Consider the following 22,209-nt stretch of genomic DNA (forward strand, 5'->3'; position numbering starts at 1 on the left):
TAATAATAATAAACAGTTAAGAGAAGTGTCTGTTCTCCTGACCGTAGATATGGCAAAGGATTGTATGGTCGGAGTAGCTCAGACATATAGATGGTGACAAATTATTTAGAGATTTGACAACATAATGAAATGTTGTCAAAACATTTTGCAGAGACAACCAATTTTCTAATAATAACAAATGAGATGCACATAGTCCAAATAAGAGGTAATACAATTATGGATAGCGATCTCCAGGGTTTACACAACAAAAAATCGTTTAAACTTTGAACTAACTTAAAGCATTCATTCATTTGTCAAAGTTTAGGTTGTGATCACAAAACACATCTAAATTAAAAGCTTTTTGTTGTTGTTTTTAGACAATGACCTTGATCTTAGATTTAATAAAAAAAGAAGTAATTAAAAACCTTTTTTTCACTTTATCTAGAAAAGCGAAGAGAGATTTCACTGTGTTTTTTAACATTTGTAGGATGTTTGCAGTTTGTCCTTTCATTTTCATTGAGCTGTTCTGCATGCTGGTCTCAGAGAACATGTGGTGGCATGGCTCATGGCTTTGGTTTCAGCTTTTTAACTCTTGCATGGCTTTTTTGCCAATCAACAATATATGAACACATAAGAGTACATTCGAATACATTCGAGTCTTTTAGTGATCCAAACCTATCGATCTCTAACTGCTGCAATAGTATTAAGTAGGCTGTGTGTAACATTATAATTATGTAAAATGGACACATTTTAACGCAGAGTACAATTGCACAATCAAGTGTGCCTAGATTGCCTAACATACATTGTTTCTATTTCGAGGTAGATTTAGGGGAACAAACATACTGGTGTGTGTGCACATCATGAGAATGTGCTTTAAAATAGTTCTATTCATCTTGACGTTACTCCTCTGTCATCCACCTCCACACCTTGTTCTCGCTCTCACTCTCAGTGTGAAAAAAAGATTACAGAGTGAATAAAAGTTTGCACAGTCTCTTCCGTGTTGAGAATGTCAAAGATACTCTTTGACCTCCATTAAAGACTGAAAAGACACCTGCACCTGTTTTCTGAAGTACCTGGATTAATCATCTTATTTGAGAATGCTCATTCTTGTGTGTATTTTGTTATTCTGGAAAGTCGTTAACGCAGGTAAGTTAGCCTGCATTAGCTTCTGCTCTTCAAACCATACGTGCAGTCAGAAATCTGTTTTGAATATCTTTTTTGGACATTTATTGTCTATTCGTGTGTACCTAGTAAATCCTGCTGCAGTAGATCAGCTTACTTTTTGCTTGTTAGTTTTCTTGGTTTAAAAATAAATTAAATAATGAATCGTACAGCACTGTCACTCACTGTATGCAGCTCAACAATGAGGTTATTGTTAAAACTTGTTTATGGTTGCGTAACCTTTAGAATCGGCTGGGGACGGAGCTTGCACATAACTATGTTCATAGGGAATATCAGGCCATTTGCCATTTACATGGCCATACTAATAAAAACTAGTTATGTTTTTTTCATTTTGAAAATTCTGTAGTTGTATGGTTATAGTCTTGTGCAATGGTAGGCTAAAACTTCAGACGACTAATATTGGATGCTTTTCCAGGTGTATCCACAGGTTCTCACTCACTGATGGCTTTTGCAACTTACATAGATGGACAAACAGCTTTTCCTGAGTTCAGTGTTGTGCTGATGTTGGATGACGTACAAATAGCGTATTATGACTCAACCACGTGGAAAGTTGTTTATCGCTCTCACGGTGATTCACAGTACTATGATGAAGAGCAAAGTGATGGTGGTGTCATATTTCAGTATATATATAACAATCTGAAACAGCAAGCATTTTATCTCAAGGATCACCTAAATCACACATACCACACAGGTTAGTTTAAGCAACAAATTGATAACAACACACAATACATATTAATTATATAATTTTTACGCACACTGTAAAAACATAAAAATGTATATAGAAGAATGTACTAGAGACAGTAATGATAAAACAAGTATTATTTTTCATGCAGTATTCATAATTTTTTTTACATTTCTTTCCTTTTATTTAGGTGTACATGTTCATCAGAGACTTGTTGGTTGTGAATTACTGAACAATGATAAACCGGGTCTACTTAAGTCATGGGATGCTTTTGATCAGTTAAATACTGAAGAGTTTGCCTTCAGTGCAGAAAAAAACGATATGCAAGTGACAAAGCCATGGATGTCATGGAGCCAACAAGAATGGCATAATAAAAAGTTCCTCCATGAATATATTTATCAACCTATTTGCATTAAAACCTTGCGGAGGTACCTGAATATGGAAAAGAACAATGTCATGAGGAAAGGTGCATCAACCTGATTAACTTCATTATTAAGATCAATATTGTTACATGGGCAGCGGTGCTGAATGAAATCTGCTTTTGAATGTTTTATAAATCACAGCTGTTGTTAAACTCTTCATTGCACACGTCTCGTCCTAATCTGTAGTGAAACCCAGAGTCAGGCTCATGAAGAAGACGCTCTCAGACTCTGGTGGGCTTCAGATCAGCTGTCTGGCCACTGGTTTTTACCCGCGTCACATTAACCTGACCCTGTTCAGAGACGGTCAGCCTGTGGATGATGATCAGATCACAGGAGGAGAGATTCTGCCCAACGGAGACGGGACTTACCAGATGAGGAAGACTTTGGTGATCGCTGAAGAAGAGCTACGTGAGGAACATAAATACAACTGTTCAATGAAGCACCTCAGTCTGGACAACAAACTGGACATTACTTTTGGTAAAGAAAGACTAGCAATTAATTAAATTTAATAAAATGCCCCTTTGTAAATCCACAAACATTATGTTTAATAACAACAACAAAACTAATCTGTCTGTAGCTTACTGATCCATTTTATTGATTTATTTTTTCTAATTTCAGATGAGACTGAATCTGGCCCAGGATCATCTACTCAGTCTGTAGTTTACAGTGTTTTGTCTGTGGCTGTTCTCATCATAACTGCACTTATCATATGGAGAAAAAGACATGCTGCTGGTAAATAATTTGTAAACTCAAAAAAAAAAAAAAAAAGTTTCAGTTTTTGTAGGGACGCTCTCTCACAGTTTACCTTATGTAGTTTTATATTTAAATAGTGCTATTGTTTATTCATCCTGGTTTTATTTTTTATTCTCATTCAGGACGAGGATCAGAGACGTCAAAGAGTGATTATTCCCTTAATCCATGTAAGTAACTGTGTTTTAAGGAGTAATATTAATCAACATTTTAATTCCAGGCTTAATTTGGGACGACAAATGATTTTTTTTCTTTCAGCTTCCGTGCAAGATGAAACATAAAAAGTGAGTCTACACGGGCTTACATTATATTCAAGATAATGCATAGCCTTACCATTTGCTTGTTGGATTTTATTTGTGTTACAATAATAGTTATAGAGGACTGAAGTTGAGAATCACTGGCGTGTAGTATGGAAAAATGGGCTGAAGTCCTAACATTTAAGAACTTTGTTTCTTGCTGTATTGTATAATACTGAATTATTTTGCTCACTTTTATTCTCTTGGATGGTTGTACCTTCGTATAGTATCATAGACATTACATGTTTTTAGAAGTAATTTGTCATGTTGAATAAAAAACTTGAGTCATTATGCATGAATGAGTCATCTGCTTTGTGTCTTTTATGGTATGAACAATGTAACGGTAGATTGTGCCCTACATGCAGGACACCTGACAAGTTTAGTGCTATATGACACTACGTTTTCACTTTCCTTTTTGAAACGACACACACCTAGCATGGAAAAGTCAAAGACGTTTGTCTTGTAAATCAGTAATGTATGAAAATAAGTTTAGATTAGTGACATTTACAGGTACAAAAAAGGTGAGCTGATTTCAAAGAAGCTGTCATCACTTTATATTTTAGATTCATTACATCTAAACTAAAACATAAAAAAAAAGTTGTAATTTGGATGATTAGAGCTCATAAAAGTCAAAGTACTGTATTTATATTTGAGTTTCATTAAGTGACCATCCCTACAATAGAAATCTCTTTGATGCCAATAGCAGGGAAGACTGCTAGTTTGACAGAAGACAATCACTGACATCCTCCACAAAGAATATTAAACTACAGAAGGTCACGACTGAAAGTGGCCGTTCAAAGAGTGCCGTATCAAAGCATATTAGATGCAAAGTTTACTGGAAGGAAGAAATTGGGTAGGAAATGGTTTTCAAGCAACAGGGATGACCACAAGCTTGAGAATACTGTCTTGCAAAGCCATTCCTCACTGACGCTGGAGTTTGTGCTAAAGGAGCCCCGACCAAGTATTGAGTGCAGAAATTAACATTGAAAAACATGAAATTCTGGTTTACAAATAATTTTTTGATTGATTTTAGGAAATATTCTAATATTTTGGAAAAATGGATTTGGACTTTTATGAGCTGTAAGCTCTAATCATCAAAATTAAAAAAAAAAACAAGTTTAGTTTTGTATAGTTTAATAGACATTTTTTTTTTTTTTTTTCTGAGTAAGTCATCAGGCATGCACAAATTACTTTGTGTCTTTCTGTTAGGAAGGATTTTCCTTTCAGTGTTATGGGAGATTCTGCCCTAGAGCAACAGGAGACTCGATGTAGTTTGATATATTGTTTAGGACTTATGCTTAGGATATTTTTGAAGTTTATTGTTCTACTTTCCTTTTGAGATGACACACATGTTATTAGAACGATACCAACAAAGACCTTTTTCCTGTTTGTCCTGTTAGTGTACTTAGTGTAGTAGTGCACAGTTACTTTATGCCATTATACAGGTATACATGGAACAAGATACTAACATAGTATCCAAATACCATCCGAATGTCGCAGCAGAAATCGAGACTCATCAGACCAGGCAACATTTTTCCAGTCTTCTATTGTCCAATTTTGGTGAGCCTGTGCGAATTGTGGCCTCATTTTCCTGTTCTTAGCCGCCCATCCGCATCAAGGTTGGACGTGTTGTGCGTTCAGAGATGCTCTTCTGCATACCTCGGTTGTAACGTGTGGTTATTTGAGTTACTGCTGCCTTTCTATCAGCTCAAACCAGTCTGGCCATTCTCCTCTGACCTCTGGCATCAACAAAGAACACAGAACTGCCGCTCACTAGATATTTTTCTCTTTTTCTAACCATTCTCTGTAAACCCTAGAGATGGTTGTGCATGAAAATACCAGGAGATCAGCAGTTTCTGATATACTCAGACCAGCCTGTCTGGCACCAACAACCAACAACCATCAACCTAAACCATCTTAAAGCCTCTACCATTGAGTAGAGTTTTGTAATCGATCATGTACGTCAACACAGCAATAACTAGCAATGAGATCCAGCCTTGGTCTGAAGCAGGGAGCAAGTCATTTGTAATTTAACCAGCGCAGTTTCTGTGCTATGATGGGGCCTGAAACATGACTGACACTTACATATGCTGGTAGGATTTTGCTGGGTTCCAGCCCATGTAAACATAGCCGGAAATGAAAACAAATATATAAATACCTGAATTACAAGGAAATGGTAGATATAGAGCAAATAAGAAATTGATGTTAAATAAACCGTCCATAACAAGGTGGCGATGTGGACACAGAATGCAATACATCCAACCTAAGTAAAAGAAAAAGAAGAAGAGTAAAAGTAAAAGTAGAAGAAGGAAGTATGGAGGATATCGGGTCCAACACAAGATTATTTATTAAAGAAACGTTTGTGCTTGTGTATTTGCTGTCATGCTTGACATTCGTCAGAGCAGGTAGGATAGTGTACTGTCTGATACCTTACACAGTTTCTGCTGTTTGAGCTTTATGGCTACAGATGGTTTTGAATGTCTTCATATTGAATCGTATTGAAAGCTTAGGCCAGCACAGATTTTCACGTATTAAGAAAAAACTTCTACAATTAAAACTCTTGCATGTATCACTGTAGAAGGTACTCAGCTATTACGCGTGAATCCAGAAATACAAGCCACAGATGCACATATCAGTCTCATTAGTCTCAATCAGTTTTTTAAATCTATACATATTTATTGTATTTCTGTTTAGCCACTTTTTTGATCAGGAATGTACGAAACTTTAATTTGAGGTCATACTAATATTGAATGCTTGTTCTTGTGTATCCACAGGTTCTCACTCTCTGATGGCTCTGGCAACGTATATAACCGGACAGACAGCACTTCCTGAGTTCAGTGTTGTGCTGATGTTGGATGACGTACAAATAGCGTATTATGACTCAGTCACGTGGAAACCTGTCTATCGCTCTCACAGTGAATCAAGATATTTTGATGAAGAGCAAAGAGATGCTGGTGTTGTATTTCAGTATATATATAATAACCTAAAAAATTGGGAATTACAATGTAAGGATCGATTAAATGGCACGGATCGCACAGGTAAGTCTGAGCAACAATTAATTAATACCACAAAAAACATTATCACTTCATTTTAAATTATGCTATGTCAGTAAAGGCCAGTATTTTCTTTCCATTAACATACAGGTGTACATGTTACTCAGAGACTTGTTGGATGTGAATTACTGAACAATGATACACCAGGTATATTTAAGTCTTGGGATGCTTTTGATGGACAAAACATCGGGGATCTCACATTTGACATGGAAAAAAATGAAATCCAGAATACAATGCGATGGGGAATAGCGTGGGAGCAAGGAAAACAGCTTCATGTAAAGTTTGTTCTTCAAAATGTTTATCAACCTATTTGCATTAAAACCTTGCGGAGGTACCTGAACATTGAAAAGAACAATGTCATGAGAAAAGGTGAGTGACTTATTAAACTCATGGACCAAATAACTTTGCCTTAGAATGGTTCATGAAACATGATAATAATGCAATAAAGCACAGTTTTACGACAGTAACACTTCTCTGTAGTGAAACCCAGAGTCAGGCTCATGAAGAAGACGCTCTCAGACTCTGGTGGGCTTCAGATCAGCTGTCTGGCCACTGGTTTTTACCCGCGTCACATTAACCTGACCCTGTTCAGAGACGGTCAGCCTGTGGATGATGATCAGATCACAGGAGGAGAGATTCTGCCCAACGGAGACGGGACTTACCAGATGAGGAAGACTTTGGTGATCGCTGAAGAAGAGCTACGTGAGGAACATAAATACAACTGTTCAATGAAGCGCCTCAGTCTGGACAACAAACTGGATATTATTTCTGGTAAAGGAAAACAATCAAAAAAAGCAATTTTTGAATGCATAAACACCAAATCAAACATTATATTTAGTAATACAAAACAATGAATAAAAACAGGTATACTCTAAATAAGGTAAAATCATCTTTATATACTATTTTATGCTCCAGTTCCATTTATCTTACCTTAATTTCAGATGTGGCTGAATCTGACCCAGGATCATCCACTCAGTCTGTAGTGTTCAGTGTGCTGGGGTTCATGTTTGTGGCTGTTCTCATCATAACTGCTCTCATCGTATGGAGGAAGAGACGAGCTGCTGGTAAATGATCTGTGTTTAAAGCATTTACAGTTAAAAGTGTACAAGTAATAAGCATTCAGCAACATGTTCAGTTTTATTTGAGAAACTTGTAACTAAAGGATTAATTAAAAAAAATGTTTAGCTTCTTCCTAAAGTATCTTAGCATTTCCTTTTGGATTCCATTTGAGTTGTATGATGATGACGATGATGACGATGAGTGAAAAGGTGGAAAATGAAGGAATGCAATAGGTACACAACAATAACAGATTGTTGAAGCTGTATTCCTTGCTGGTACAAGGTAATCCGTTTTTGTCTTTAGAAATGTCTTTATTATGTTTGTTTGTTTGTTATAAAAAATGTATCTGATATTACTTTGGAAATATGATTCAAATACCATAATGTAACCTGAATGTAATGTATATTTCACAATGTGCAGAACCACCGCACTATACTTTTGAAGCATCCGAGGATCCTCAAATGCAAACTGTGTGTCTCTTCAAGAGAGCAATGATACATTTGTGTTTGCTTTCTTTCTTTCTTTCTTTCTTTCTTTCTTTCTTTCTTTCTTTCTTTCTTTCTTTCTTTCTTTCTTTCTTTCTTTCTTTCTTTTATATTAATTTATTCTTCATTTATTTATTTATTTATTTATTAATTCATAATTATTTATGATTTGTGCATTTAATCATACAATCATTAATAATAATCTTTAGATTTTGATCATTTAATTTTAAACAAATGTTGTCCATTATTATTTATTTATATTATATTATATTATATTATATTATATTATATTATATTATATTATATTATATTGTTGCTTTTATTTTCCCTTTATTGTTTGATTGTTTGTTTCAAGGGCTGTTTGTCTTCATGAATAAGAGATAAGAGGGAATGCTCATATAAATTCAAGGTCAGATGAAATCTAAGCATTGAGAAATATGCAACTAATCATTAAACCTTTTATCTTTTGCTTCTGCTCTTCACTCAGTCAACTTCTTGTGGGTAGAACACTGTGTTTTGCTTATTTTGGGAACCAGACAAGTCTTTTGGTTATCAGACATTATTTTATTTATTTATTTTTTTTTTACGTCAATTAGTTTCCTGCCTCCTGTCTTTATTTGCTCTCTTGTCTTAGGCTGATCAAAGAAAATGTATTATCTGAATGCAAAATCTGCCTATAATAATCACATTGGCTTCACACTTGCAAAATGGCAAACCATGTGTATTAAAATGGCACAGAAGAGAAAAAGAAAGATCCACCAGTTGAGGTAAATATATACATATACTGTACATATTTATAGATATCACTGCACGCACACCGACAGATGGCAGTAACTGTCTTGTTACACACCAAAAACGAAGAAGAAAAACAACAAACTGTTGATAACGGAGAGTCACTATAACAATGTACTTTTAAGCGTGCACCTCGCCTGGACTGTTTTCTGGCCCTGAGATTTGAGAGCATGCTCACTCTTGTGTGTATGTTGTCATTTTGGCCAGTGGTGAACGCAGGTGAGTTATTATTGCCGCTATCCTCTATATTTCAACCATATGGTTAGCGCGCTTATTTGATTTTTTTTTTTTTTTTTTTGCTGGTCGGTTTTGTAATTTTTATGAAAAACTGGTTTTGGTTGTTTAATGACCACGAGCAATTATTTTCTGACATTATTTCTGAAAAAATAAATAAAAATAAAGTCACTCGAACAAGTTTTGCCTCATTATTTGAGCAGTCTGTGACTTTTAGTATATGCATTTCGTATTTTAGTATCTGTTGAAGTAAAACATGGCACGCAATGAGCACACATTTTATTGGACCGTTTACTTTATTTGTGCTTTAACTTGACAGACCGATGAAGTGCTCTTCTGCCGCTGTCAAAATAAAAGTTAGCATAATAGCTCTGACACTTAGCGCTTTACAACTATATCATGCTATATTTAGAAAATGTAGATTTGTTGTGATGTGAGAGAAAGGTTCTTCGTCTTTTTTGTACCTGCCATTGCCTAAACATGCTGTTTTTTTTTGCTTGAATCTTTTTTGTGTGTTTAGCTGCTATTTATAATTAGCGTTAATGAGAGACAATAGCCTATTTGCACTTCAGTGTATTGTAGTACATTATAAAACAGTATTAGCCTAATAACATAATCTGTGTATGATACATTTTATTAACATAATACAATTGATATTACAGTGTAGGTACCTTATTTGTCCCTATCAAAAATTTGTGAACACCCTTTGACCTACAATACACAACCTGTGGATCAGTAAAGGTATTCTTTAAGGTCCAAGAAGGGAGACATGTTTTTTTGGAGTATTCAATATGAGCTAAATGCCTTGCAGTCAATAGCATTGCAGTTCATGTAAACAGTCTTTCCATGGCCTTTGGCTTTTCTAACAAAACAAATAAAAATAACTCGAGGGTTTCTGACCTCAGTGCCCCTTTCTGTAGACTAGAGGTTTGCAGGAATGCAAACTTGCATCTACAATAATGATCTAATTTTACATTGCACTAATGCTTGTTCTTGTGTATCCACAGGTTCTCACTCACTGATGGCTCTGGCAACATATATAGTCGGACAGACTGCATTTCCTGAGTTCAGTGTTGTGCTGATGTTGGATGACGTACAAATAGCGTATTATGACTCAACCACGTGGAAACCTGTCTATCGCTCTCACAGTGAATCAAGATATTTTGATGAGGAGCAAAGTGATGCCGGTGTTGTATTTCGTGATATGTATTATGACATGAAAGATAGAGCCTTTTATCTTAAGGAGCACCAAAATCACACAGATGGTGAGAGCTGCAGTCTACATACCATTATCATCACAAAAAAATAACACGTGTAGCTTTTATTATTATTATTTCCTTAAAATCAGTAAAAAAAAATGTAATCATTGTACTCTTTAGTGCATGTAGCATTTTTGATTCTACATCAATTTTTTGTTTCCCCCACATTTTAGATTGTTCTGTTTCATTGAAGAATAATACATCTTATCTTTTTTCATTCTTTTAAAGGTGTACATGTTCATCAGAGACTTGTTGGATGTCAACTCTTGAACAGCAATAAACCAGGTCAACTTCATTACTGGGATGCTTTCGGTGGACAAAATATGGAGGAGTTTGTTTTTGATGTAGGAAAACAGGCTATCCAGATTAAAATGCCATGGGTGATAACATGGGACCATCTAAAACGGGTTCATGAAAACTTCATGTATGAAAATGTTTATCATCCTATTTGCATGAAGACTTTGAGAAGGTACCTGAATATGGAGAAGAACAGTGTGCTCAGAAAAGGTAAGAGGAACAGCCTCTATTAGCATAATTAAGAAAGAAAAGCATGATAAAAAATAATCCTGACAGTTGACAGAGAATGTGCCTTTGAATACTATGATGAACATGCTTATGAGAAATGAACTGATGCAGTGGACGTAACAGTTTATCAGCAGTAACCCTCATCTTTCTCTGCAGTGAAACCCAGAGTCAGGCTCATGAAGAAGACGCTCTCAGACTCTGGTGGTCTTCAGATCAGCTGTCTGGCCACTGGTTTTTACCCGCGTCACATTAACCTGACCCTGTTCAGAGACGGTCAGCCTGTGGATGATGATCAGATCACAGGAGGAGAGATTCTGCCCAACGGAGACGGGACTTACCAGATGAGGAAGACTTTGGTGATCGCTGAAGAAGAGCTACGTGAGGAACATAAATACAACTGTTCAATGAAGCACCTCAGTCTGGACAACAAACTGGACATTACTTTTGGTAAAGAAATACTTACAATTAAAATTCTGTCATTAATTACTCAGCTTCATGTTTTAAAATCTGTAAGGCCTTCAGAACATGTTAAGGTAATTTTGATGGCATCTGAGAGCTCTCTGACCCTCTCATAGACAGCAATGGAATTAAAACGATCAGCATCTAGAAACATAGCAAGGAGATCAGTTAAGATATTCCATGTGATATCATGTACATAAAGAAAAATCATTATATTACTACTTTAAGAAAGATACCTTTTAGAAAAAAATCTAATTTGACATTAGGTTTAATAACACTTTACGTGTAATAATGACTTTACGTGGCTGTAGCTTACTGATATCTAATTTTGTATTGGTTTTTTTTTCGTTTTTTTTAAATCACTTTAGATGTGGCTGAATCTGACCCAGGATCATCCACTCAGTCTGTAGTGTTCAGTGTTTTGTTCATGTTTGTGGCTATTCTCATCATAACTGCTCTCATCGTATGGAGGAAGATACGAGTTTCTGGTAAGTAGAAAGGCCCCAAAGATCAGTTTATCTGATGTTTAAGTAAACTGGTGAAGCAATAAAAAATACTTTGTTCGTTAGTGAAAAATTAATTAATCTGTCTTAAGTGTAGTTTAGTGATGCTTTGAACTTTATTATGGTGTGTATCTTCTTCATTCTCATTTAGGTTCAGTTCCCAAGACAACACAGAGCCATTACACCCGGACTCCAAGTAAACACTATTATTTATTTTTTAATACTTTAAAATATATCAAATTATACAAAAGTGCCTTTTTCTTTGTTCTGCTTTAGTGCAAGATGCAACATGAAAAACTAGCCTTTATGGACTCAATTTGATGAGGTAATATACACACAGTATTGGTCTCATTTGTTTCCTGTGGATGTCTGGAGCCTCTTTTTGGAGACTCTGATGAGACGCTGGAAAGTTGCAACAAGGTGAACACTCATCAGATTCTTATGAAGAATGCACCTGAGTATTACACCCTGCTTAAAAACAAGACTGATTGAACCACAATGATGCAAGTGTTTTGAAACATTATTTATTATTATGCTACAGTGTAATAAAGATACACTTTTTTCATTCTTTTTCTGTTATGTGGCAAAGACATTGATTTTAATAAAATGGTGCTACCTTGAACACCTGACACGCCTTATTGCTCAATAATGTAAGAAACGAAACCGAAAACCTGCCATGCAATAAAACTAATCTGAGAAGGGATCTCCAAAGGAACAAAAGGACTTCAAGTAGAGAGCAAACAACACTTCTCTCACTGTTGTTTTACGACATCCTCTTCACCTCTGCTCTTCATGCCTACCCTCCTTCTGAAAGACTTGGTTTAAAGTTCTACCCAATAAAATAACACCAACAGACTGAACCCAGCAACAATAGCGCAGCATTTTTCCATACTACTGAAAGCTGTTTAATATGACCCAAACAAGCAGAAAATCCCTCTGCTAATCTAAAATAACAGTCTGTAGCTTTAATGAGAAGACATTTCTTACTTGAATGCTGCTTTTAAATGCTCTAGCATGAATATAAACATAGGAATTAATATAGTGTGTGGATCACTCAGGGTGGGGGCTCAGATAATACAGCAGTGTCCGTCAATAGTTGTGGGAGAGTATGTAAAATGTGATGTCTGCTTATGTTTTCTCAAGGAGGATCAAGGAGCTAAATATTTGCCATTATTTTGTCCTTACGTGTAAAGTGTCCCTGTCGAATCATATTGCCTCAACAATTAAAAAATACAATCAGTTAAGCTGGATACATCCACTGAACTTAGACATCTAGTTGGTCCAGTTCTAAAATGGTTCCTAGAGTTTTCCTTGACAGTGAAATAAAAGCAACCACACAGAAAAACAGAAAGGGTACAGTCCACAGGCCAAAGACTGCTGTTATACAGTGATTTTTCAAAGGGCTAAGACTTTTTGTGTATGCACCTTTATATATATATATATATATTCTATTTTGTTTCTGATATTGTTCATGAATGTAGGTAGTATGTATGGTGTTTGAGAGCATTTTACTCACCATGCTGGTGCAGGATGCCCAATGCCAACACATGCATTGCAAAGCAAAGCAATAAAGTGTATGTTAAAAGAGCAGTTAACTCATTTATTGAGAAAAGGGATTCAGTGTTACATATCTGTTGTAAAAAGTATGCAAACCTTTGCTTTCAGTACTATCTAGTATGACCCCCATATTGCTGAAAACTATTATATTTTATATTATATTTTCTATCGAGCTTTACAAATTTGGAATTCTAGCAATGAGCATATTGTTTCCAACGCACTATACGTAGTAGACCCATAAAACACACTGGGCCATCTAACCAATCAGAGCAGAGAGGGCTCACAGAAACATTCATGGATCCTTGGAACGGCTGGAAGAATGAGAATAGTTTGGGAATTGGAAAACAAGGTGATATTAAATGCATATTCTGAGAAAAGGAAAAGCCTTGACCTTGATGCATGAAAACGTCTAGTGGAAGACCACCAAAAATGGAGTGATGGAGGCACTTTAAACAACATGATTTCAGGCCATATGGGCTCATTTTTACATTGCAAAGTTTTGCATTTTGTCTTGGCTTTAATGTAGGACCATAGACTCACTTAGCATGGTTAATCATTGGTGGAAGCTGAAATAAAAAAAGGTAGTTATTTCCAGAAAGTTTTCAAAATTAACCAAATAATTAACATGCCACATTGATGTTACTTTATAAAAAAGGTTACTCACATGCAGTAAGAGAATAATCACTTTGTGACTTCTTGAATGCTTGTTCTGAATAAGAAAGACAGTTAAAAAAATGAATACAGAGTAACACTGAAGAAACTTTGAAAGAGGTCTCCAAAAGAATGAACTGGTCTGTATAGTTCATTTACCAGCAGCTCGTCTCTTCCTCCATACGATGAGAGCAGTTATGATGAGAACAGCCACAAACATGAACACCATCACACTGAAAACTACAGACTGAGTGGATGATCCTGGGTCAGATTCAGCCACATCTGACAATGTGATGGATTTAAAAAGTAAGAAAAAAAAAGTCTAAGATAATGTACATTAAACCTGTTTCATTTTTGATTGCTTATTATTTTTTCTTTACCAGAAATAATATCCAGTTTGTTGTCCAGACTGAGGCGCTTCATTGAACAGTTGTATTTATGTTCCTCACGTAGCTCTTCTTCAGCGATCACCAAAGTCTTCCTCATCTGGTAAGTCCCGTCTCCGTTGGGCAGAATCTCTCCTCCTGTGATCTGATCATCATCCACAGGCTGACCGTCTCTGAACAGGGTCAGGTTAATGTGACGCGGGTAAAAACCAGTGGCCAGACAGCTGATCTGAAGACCACCAGAGTCTGAGAGCGTCTTCTTCATGAGTCTGACTCTGGGTTTAACTGTACAGATAAAAATGAGAAGTATTACTGTTTATGTATTAATTGCTGGGTTCATTGCATGAGTAAGTAATTGTACTGATGTTAATCGGGTTGATTCTCTTACCTTTTCTCATTACACTATTCTTTTTTACGTACAAGTACCTACGCAAAACTTTAATGCAAATTGGTTGATAAATATTTTCACACAGAAACCTCATATGAAGTCTTGTTAGTTGACCCCATGGCCCCCATATTATTTTTGTCTGGACATTTTTTTCTGTGTCAAAGGTGTATTCTCCGATTTCTTGTCCATTAAAGGCATCCCATCTCTGCAATGGTCCTGGCTTATCATTATCCAACAGTTCGCATCCAGCGATTCTCTGTTGAACATGTAAACCTTTAAATGAACGGAAAGAAAATGTGTTTCTTAAAAGACTTATTGTCTTCACTGACAATATTCATACAAGATGTAGACTGAAAAGTATAAATATATAAATTGTAATTTAAACGTACAAACTGCATTTCTTATCAAAGTTATGTGATATATAATCAGTGTGTTGGACAGCAGTCACCATTTGTGTGATTTATATGCTCCTTAAAATAAACTTCTCGCTCTTTCATGGTGTTATACATATTAAGAAATACTATATCAGCATCACTTTTCTCTTCATTTTGGTACTTTGAATCTCTTGGAGTGCGGTGCATAACACTCCACGTGACCGAGTCATAATATCCTATTTGTACGTCATCCAACATCAGCACAGCACTGAACTCAGGAAATGGTGTTTGTCCAACTATATACGTTGCCAAAGCCATCAGTGAGTGAGAACCTGTGAATAAAAAAAAAAAAAAAGTAATGGAGTAAATGGACATGGAATGACATACACATGGACTTTTTTACAAATGACAGGTGCACGCTTTATTATTTGATGAGAATTGTATCATGTTGGGAAAGCCATCTGATTGAATTGGGTCACCATTGACACCATTGAAAAAATACTATGGAAGTCAATGGTGAGCCAAAACTGCGTGGTTACAAGCTTTTCGAAATATCTTTCTTTGTGTTCAGCAGAACAAAGAAATTCAGACAGGTTTGGCTCTAAACGATGACCGTCAGGCTGTAGGAGCTGGAAGGAACACTCAACGAGGAATATGCTCTTTAATGATCCACAATTGAAAGCAAAGCAGGCAAACAGTAATCACACGCATACAAAGACAAGACCAGACAATCTGATGAGGCACAGACAGGAATTACTTAATTAACAAGACACACCTGAACACAATGATACAATTAACTGAGGACAGGAAGTAGGGCACACACAGAGCATGTGGGGCATGGCAAACAACAACCAGACAGTCCTAGCACATGACAATGACAGACCTTTTGGTAAAATATTTCTATAAGTAATAATGTGGAAATTTCAGCTTTGCTTCACTGGAATTTATTATATTTTAAAGTATATAAAAAAAGTGGTTATTTTAAATTCCATCACTTAGTTACATCAAGGCTCAAATATAGCACAAAGTTCAAAGTTGCAAAAAGTTATTTTTGTGTTGTGAGCATTTGCAGCACATGTTCTGTCAAAAAAATGTATTTGTTTTCTTAACTTGCTGCTGCTTTTTCTATTTGCATTTCTTTTCTGAAGTTGCTTAACATAACTTCCTAAAGAACTAACACATGTGAGATTTTTTTTCAAACTTGTTTATAATTGTTCAGAAAACAATAATCATACTAAATAATCCTACAGTTGAAATCATATTTCTTGTATTGTTCCTTAAAAAACCTTAATAATTGTATAATTATGTGATGTATATTAGATGTTCTAAAGGAAAATTATTGTAATTCTTACCTGCTTTGGTGACTGTGAAGCATGTCAACATACACACAAAAAAAGCATTCACTGAGTAAATTAATCCCTTTTTCCCATGTAAGGATTGCATATTTTCATACAGCAAGGCTTGTCTATTTTTCTAACACTTTATATTGTTTTTAAAGAAACCAAATATGCCTGCTCAGTTTCATGTTTTTTCATTGTGGTACTTCCCCAAACCATTTTATGACACCTTGCCCTGAAGTCTATCATTTATTAACTCAATGCCTCCAACTCACAACATTTAGGCTTATTATTCTCTTTAAAAGAATGTGTTGAACCACACAATTTGTGTCATATTTTGTGTCATATAATTTGTGTTTTAATTATTCATTTATGTATTTTGCTACATTTACACAAAAAGTCAAAGTCCAAAAAAGTAAACAATCAAAATACAGTAGGCTAACTTTAATATTAACAATGTTTGAGTGAAAAGTGGAGGGTTTGAATGGTTAATCAAATTTGCACTTTGAATTAAAAGTTGAATTTTTCTTGTTTTGCCATGAAAGAGGTTATTTTACTATAAAACATCCTTTACTTTTCAGAGCTCATAACTTGTTAAAACAGCTTTTATTGAAACCAAGCTCAGAAAACAAACTGATTCAGGTTTTGTCACATCAGCTCAAAGCCTTCTTCTATAACATTCATTGCAATGTCAGAGAAACATGTTTGTTTGGATTTTCTTGTCTTCTTTGCGTTGCAAAGGCAAATGTGTGTGTGTGTGTGTGTGTGTGTTTCACATTTAGTGTTATTTGACACCTTAGCGTTGAACAAAAAAACGTTTTATTGAGCCGTTTTCGCTATTCCCTTAAAATAAAGGATATCACACAAAAGTCAATTTGCAGTTCACTGGGTTTGTGAGATGCTGGAAAATCTGCAAGATGTATATCTATGTCTCATGTTAACATCAACATCAATCTGAATTTTAATTGACTGCATTCTTTAATATTTCGTCCCAACCTGATCCACTTAAATGTCTAAAAGAGATGTTTAGCTGGGCCTAATTCATTTTTGTGAATAATTTTTGTTGAAATTAGCTGAAAATGAGCATGAGAGTGATCGTGCCTTTCACGAGACTTTAAGGGAAGGGTAAACTGTGTGGAAATTAAGCAATTTTTGATGTCTTCTGGAGCAAGGCGAAGAAGAATGGTTTAAATGTATCACTCTGTAGAGTACATAAGTACATGAGTACATAGAGTACATCTTTTGTTACAGAACGTTGAAAATCAAGGGTATATTACTGTGGTGAAGCATGTTTACTGGGCAATGAAAATATTAGCCAAGTAAGTGTCATCCTTGTATTTGCTGCCAAGAACATCTGTTAAATTTGCATTTAGCAAACCAGTGTGTCCTACTGCTGGCTTTTGGTGGACTTCCGTTGAGTTATTTGATTGATATCATTTGCTTTATTTAGGTCGGATCACTGTCAACAATTTAATTAGGCTGAGCTATTGTTTGCAGAGCTTTATTGCTGAGCTTTTTATCTTATCTTGCTAGATGCTGCATTGTCTGTTCTGTCTCGCACCCTGTTGTCTGTTTTCATCAAGAAGGTGAAAAACACTCAACTTTATTCCACTATGAAAATGCGACGAATGAACTTTGAATTGCTGCTGAGGAACAATAGGCAATAGTGTTAAGAGAGAACATCTGTGCACCAGAGTTAAATAACTGAAATAATGTTTCTACTTATAGTCAAAGATTTAAAATACCACAATGAAGAGCAAAATTATGATGATGCAATATTTAAAGATAGCAAAAACAGCATAAAAAATATAGCATTTTGTCTTAAGGGACACTTTTAGAGGTTCAACCTCTATAACAACATTAACACGCAAAACATTTAATAACAGTTGTAGCTGTACAAAAACCCTGCAATATCATAAAGTTATTTTACGTATTATGAGCATGTGCGTTCTCGGGTTTCGGTCTCATATGTGCAATATCACGTCTCATTATAAAATGCAATACTCTACAAATCAAATATACGAAACAACAGTGCAGATAAAAACAGTGTAAGGGCGGCACATGCTTTCATGAGTCATATTTCAGGGATTTGTGTAAACGACCTACACGACATATTGGTTGGAGGTCACTCTAAATACACATTCAGTGATGGACGTAAAGCAGCTTCCTACAAATACAGTGGTTGCAAAAATGTGACATGCACTGTTCAGATTTGAAGTCTTTGAGATGAATGAATGTGACAAAAAACCTTGTCACATTTAAAGTGATATCCATGTCTGGATATCTCTGGAACTGTGATCAAATACTTCCAGTCAAATGCTAATTGAGATTGTTGCTGTAATAGCATAACCCACTTACAAGACCTGCACGAATGGGTCGCATTTTATAAGATTCCAATTTCGGGCTATAAATCTTTCATGTTGTTTCTTGTTCTGAAGCTAAAAAGAGAAACAATTTAAAATTCAGGTATAATTAATTTTGCTGTTAAATGCAAAAAATTACATTACATTTATATATTTCTGTTAAACGTTAAGAAACTTACTTGAAGTAGGTGAATATCCACTTTGTTGTGAAGTACTGGAGCCTGGTTCTAAAGAAGAGTTACACCATAAAGGTTAACTTTTTTAATTTATCTTATATATGATTTTTTTCTCAGATGCAATAAACTTTAACTTGTTTTATTTTCTCTAAACTCATTAAGAATGAAAACTTTCTACGGTTAATTTACCGGCAGCTCGTCTCATCCTCCAATTGATGAGTGCGATTATGACGAAAACAGCCACAAATATTAACACCAGCACACTGATAATTATAGACAGAGCAGAGGATCCGAAGTCAGATTTTTCTAGATCCTCATCTATGTAAAAAAATAAATAAAAATCAGTCAGAACACAAATGTTCTTTTAAGATTTAGATTTTGACTTAGATGCAGAAACAGCTGGAACAAAATTAGTTGCTATGGTTTAAATATAATCTGAGGACCTTGGATGATAACAACATTGAACCAAACATTTAATCATTGCTGTTAATAGTGTTCAATTAATAGCGTTTCAATGCGTGTCAGTAACTTGCTGCGTGATTTTGACTGTACATTTCTGCAATATTGACAACCAACTTAACATAGCACCAATAAGCTATAATGTAGAGACTACTATTTTCTGTGAAGTTGCTTTGCAAAACATTGTACTGTGAAAAGCACTATACAAATAAATGTGAATTGAACATGATGCTTATGTATTTAAAAATTATGTTGTAATGCTTGTTTTGCTAGTTGTCTTTACCAAAAGCAATGTCCAGTTTGTTGTCCAGGTTTAAGTAGTTTGCTGTGCATTTGTAATATGCGTCATTTAGCTCTTCTTCAGCGATCACCAAAGTCTTCCTCATCTGGTAAGTCCCGTCTCCGTTGGGCAGAATCTCTCCTCCTGTGATCTGATCCTCATCCACAGGCTGACCGTCTCTGAACAGGGTCAGGTTAATGTGACGCGGGTAAAAACCAGTGGCCAGACAGCTGATCTGAAGCCCACCAGAGTCTGAGAGCGTCTTCTTCATGAGCCTGACTCTGGGTTTCACTTTAGAAAGGGTTAGAAACAGTGAACAGCAATGTATGCTGCAAAGTAAGTGCCTTAATTATTTATGTACGGTAATTTAAGTCTTTGTAAAACATCCCAAACATTTACACTTTACTGTCAGTCATGCTTTTTGATTTACTATGTTCATATTTTTGAGTAGCCTATGTGTTAAATAGTTAAACATGTTACAGCCCTTCAAGCTCTAATAAAGACAAACAAAAGCATTCGTACAATAGGTGAATAGGTGATAGGTGAACTATTATGATTAAACTAAAGCTAACTTACATTTTCGAGTCACTGTGTTCTTCTCTTTTTCCAGGAATGCCCGTAAAGTTTTTATGCAAATGGGATGATACACATGTTCATACAGAAACTTCACATGAAGCCATTCCATCTGACCCATGCCTTTTATTCTCATCCATGGTAAATTCATTTGCATCGTTCTTTTTACCACATCAAAGGTGAACTCCTCAGTATTTTGTCCGTTAAAAGCATCCCATGAAAGAAACAACCCTGGCTGATCATTGTCAAGCAATTCACATCCAACACGTTTCTGATAAACATGCAAACCTTAAAATGGATGGAAATCATAAAAAAAAGATTGTTTTATGATTATTTAATAGCAAATTTGTGATTTAATGAGATAAATGTTACCAATTTTTATACCAAAATTTACAAGGTTGCACTTACCATCTGTGCAGTTTTGGTGGTCCTTAAGATAAAATGTTCGATCTTTCATGAGGTCATATATATCCCCGAATATACTACCTGCGACATTGTCATCACTTGAATTACTCTGACTGCGATAGACAGCTTTCAGCGATGCCGAGTCGTAGTATATCACTTCCACGTCATCTAACATCAGCACAAGAGTGAACTCAGGAAACTCTGTCTGTCCAGCAATGTATGTGGCAAAAACCATGAGCGAGTGAGAACCTGCAAGGATAACATTTTCTGACTAAGCAGAGACATTATGACTTTGCTAAATTATACATTAAAACAAATAAATACACCGGTTGATTATAACTGCTCATGTCAGTTCTTTATAGTGTGAAAAAGTGAAAAGAGGTATGGAGGCTTGCATACGAGTAAGAGTGTTGTGGTAAAGTGAAAACTACGCAGCTATGCCATTGTTGTTGAGATCTTTGCCTTATTTCTTAGAGACTTCCAATATGCATTATGCATCTTAATATCATACAACAATAATTTAAAGAGTTAAACTAAAATCAGCCTGTGTTTTTATTACGATCTTCATTCAGACGAATCCAAAGGAGGCCTTTATGTGAGAAACGCCTGATGACTGCAACGATCCAGCTTGGGATTGCAATAGTAAATTTTTATTATAACTCCGATATGATACGTCTGAAAGAAGAAATCATCACCTAGGGTGCGTAAAACACAGGTGAATTTTCATTTATGGGTAATAAATGCTGCATTATTGTATTGCTATATCTTCTCCACCAGATTTTCTCAGCGATCACCAAATTGAGTTACATGCAAACACAGGCTGATTTGTCTGCTGGATACCTGTGATGCCATTACACGTCAATATACCCATGATGCCCATCCAAAACCTGTTTGATTCCGTCTGTCTCCCTTTGCTATAAATAAATCAATAATAAAAAATACAAATCTGCTCCCACAAGAAATAATGTACAGTGGCATAATACAACATGTAATTATTTTCTAACAGTAACAGATTTTACAACACTGTAAAACGTTAAGTTCCCCCTTTTATATCCCCTTTTTGATGCATATAAAATAAAACGTTTAGCTTTTTGTCTGTAAACTGACCACATTTAGATTAAATACACGTGAAACTTGTTAAAGCAATGTATGCAATAAAGAAAACACTGAAACGTTCACTTGATTTACACGTTATTTTATAGAAACTTCCGGACAGAGATAATAAAACTAAAAAATACCCACAAGAATAGCTATAAATTAACTTACCAGCTTTAACAGCTGTCAAATACGACAAAAGACAAACAAGAGACCGCATTCTCTTAGCAAACGAATCTCAGTACTTTAGTGTACGGTCGTGTTGTTGAGTGTTACAGCCTACAAATTAAAGAAGTGACTTCAGCTAACGTTTGGAATTTTTTGCTGGTCTTACCGGTCTTTCCAGTCTCTGTTACAAAAGTGAGATAAGCTCAATATCTCACAGCAGTTCATTTGTAATCATAATTTTTATTATGATAAAAAAATGATAATCCTTTATCGTTAATCTTTTTATATATTTGTAATGCAGATTACTATTACGACTA

General features: G+C 35.4%; 3 protein-coding genes across 3 annotated transcripts; 2 read left to right on the forward strand and 1 right to left on the reverse strand.

Moving 5' to 3' along the window:
* Nucleotides 1–912: 912 nt before the first annotated feature.
* On the forward strand, nucleotides 913–3,606 carry LOC122350090 (major histocompatibility complex class I-related gene protein-like). Its single transcript, XM_043246289.1, has 7 exons — nucleotides 913–1,125; nucleotides 1,577–1,852; nucleotides 2,034–2,309; nucleotides 2,452–2,742; nucleotides 2,884–2,997; nucleotides 3,141–3,185; nucleotides 3,274–3,606. Exons 1-7 carry the CDS (start codon nucleotides 1,077–1,079, stop codon nucleotides 3,294–3,296), a joined length of 1,074 nt encoding a protein of 357 aa, XP_043102224.1. The 5' UTR covers nucleotides 913–1,076; the 3' UTR covers nucleotides 3,297–3,606.
* Nucleotides 3,607–5,602: 1,996 nt separating this feature from the next.
* On the forward strand, nucleotides 5,603–12,309 carry LOC122350715. The gene is made up of 12 exons (XM_043247400.1): nucleotides 5,603–5,716; nucleotides 6,086–6,349; nucleotides 6,455–6,733; nucleotides 6,845–7,135; nucleotides 7,306–7,434; nucleotides 8,908–8,919; nucleotides 9,942–10,199; nucleotides 10,422–10,700; nucleotides 10,875–11,165; nucleotides 11,546–11,665; nucleotides 11,832–11,876; nucleotides 11,957–12,309. The coding sequence occupies exons 1-12, from the start codon at nucleotides 5,626–5,628 to the stop codon at nucleotides 11,971–11,973; spliced, it is 2,076 nt and encodes a 691-aa protein (XP_043103335.1). The 5' UTR covers nucleotides 5,603–5,625; the 3' UTR covers nucleotides 11,974–12,309.
* A 946-nt stretch (nucleotides 12,310–13,255) lies between these two features.
* LOC122350716 lies at nucleotides 13,256–22,078 on the reverse strand. The gene is made up of 12 exons (XM_043247401.1): nucleotides 21,896–22,078; nucleotides 20,633–20,878; nucleotides 20,228–20,512; nucleotides 19,655–19,942; nucleotides 19,102–19,230; nucleotides 18,916–18,963; nucleotides 15,111–15,368; nucleotides 14,663–14,935; nucleotides 14,269–14,559; nucleotides 14,048–14,170; nucleotides 13,902–13,946; nucleotides 13,256–13,803 (listed from the first exon to the last, which is right to left on the reverse strand). The coding sequence occupies exons 1-12, from the start codon at nucleotides 21,942–21,944 to the stop codon at nucleotides 13,787–13,789; spliced, it is 2,052 nt and encodes a 683-aa protein (XP_043103336.1). The 5' UTR covers nucleotides 21,945–22,078; the 3' UTR covers nucleotides 13,256–13,786.
* Nucleotides 22,079–22,209: the final 131 nt, after the last annotated feature.

Source organism: Puntigrus tetrazona, chromosome 8, assembly GCF_018831695.1.
Source record: "Puntigrus tetrazona isolate hp1 chromosome 8, ASM1883169v1, whole genome shotgun sequence".
Lineage (NCBI taxonomy): Eukaryota > Metazoa > Chordata > Actinopteri > Cypriniformes > Cyprinidae > Puntigrus > Puntigrus tetrazona.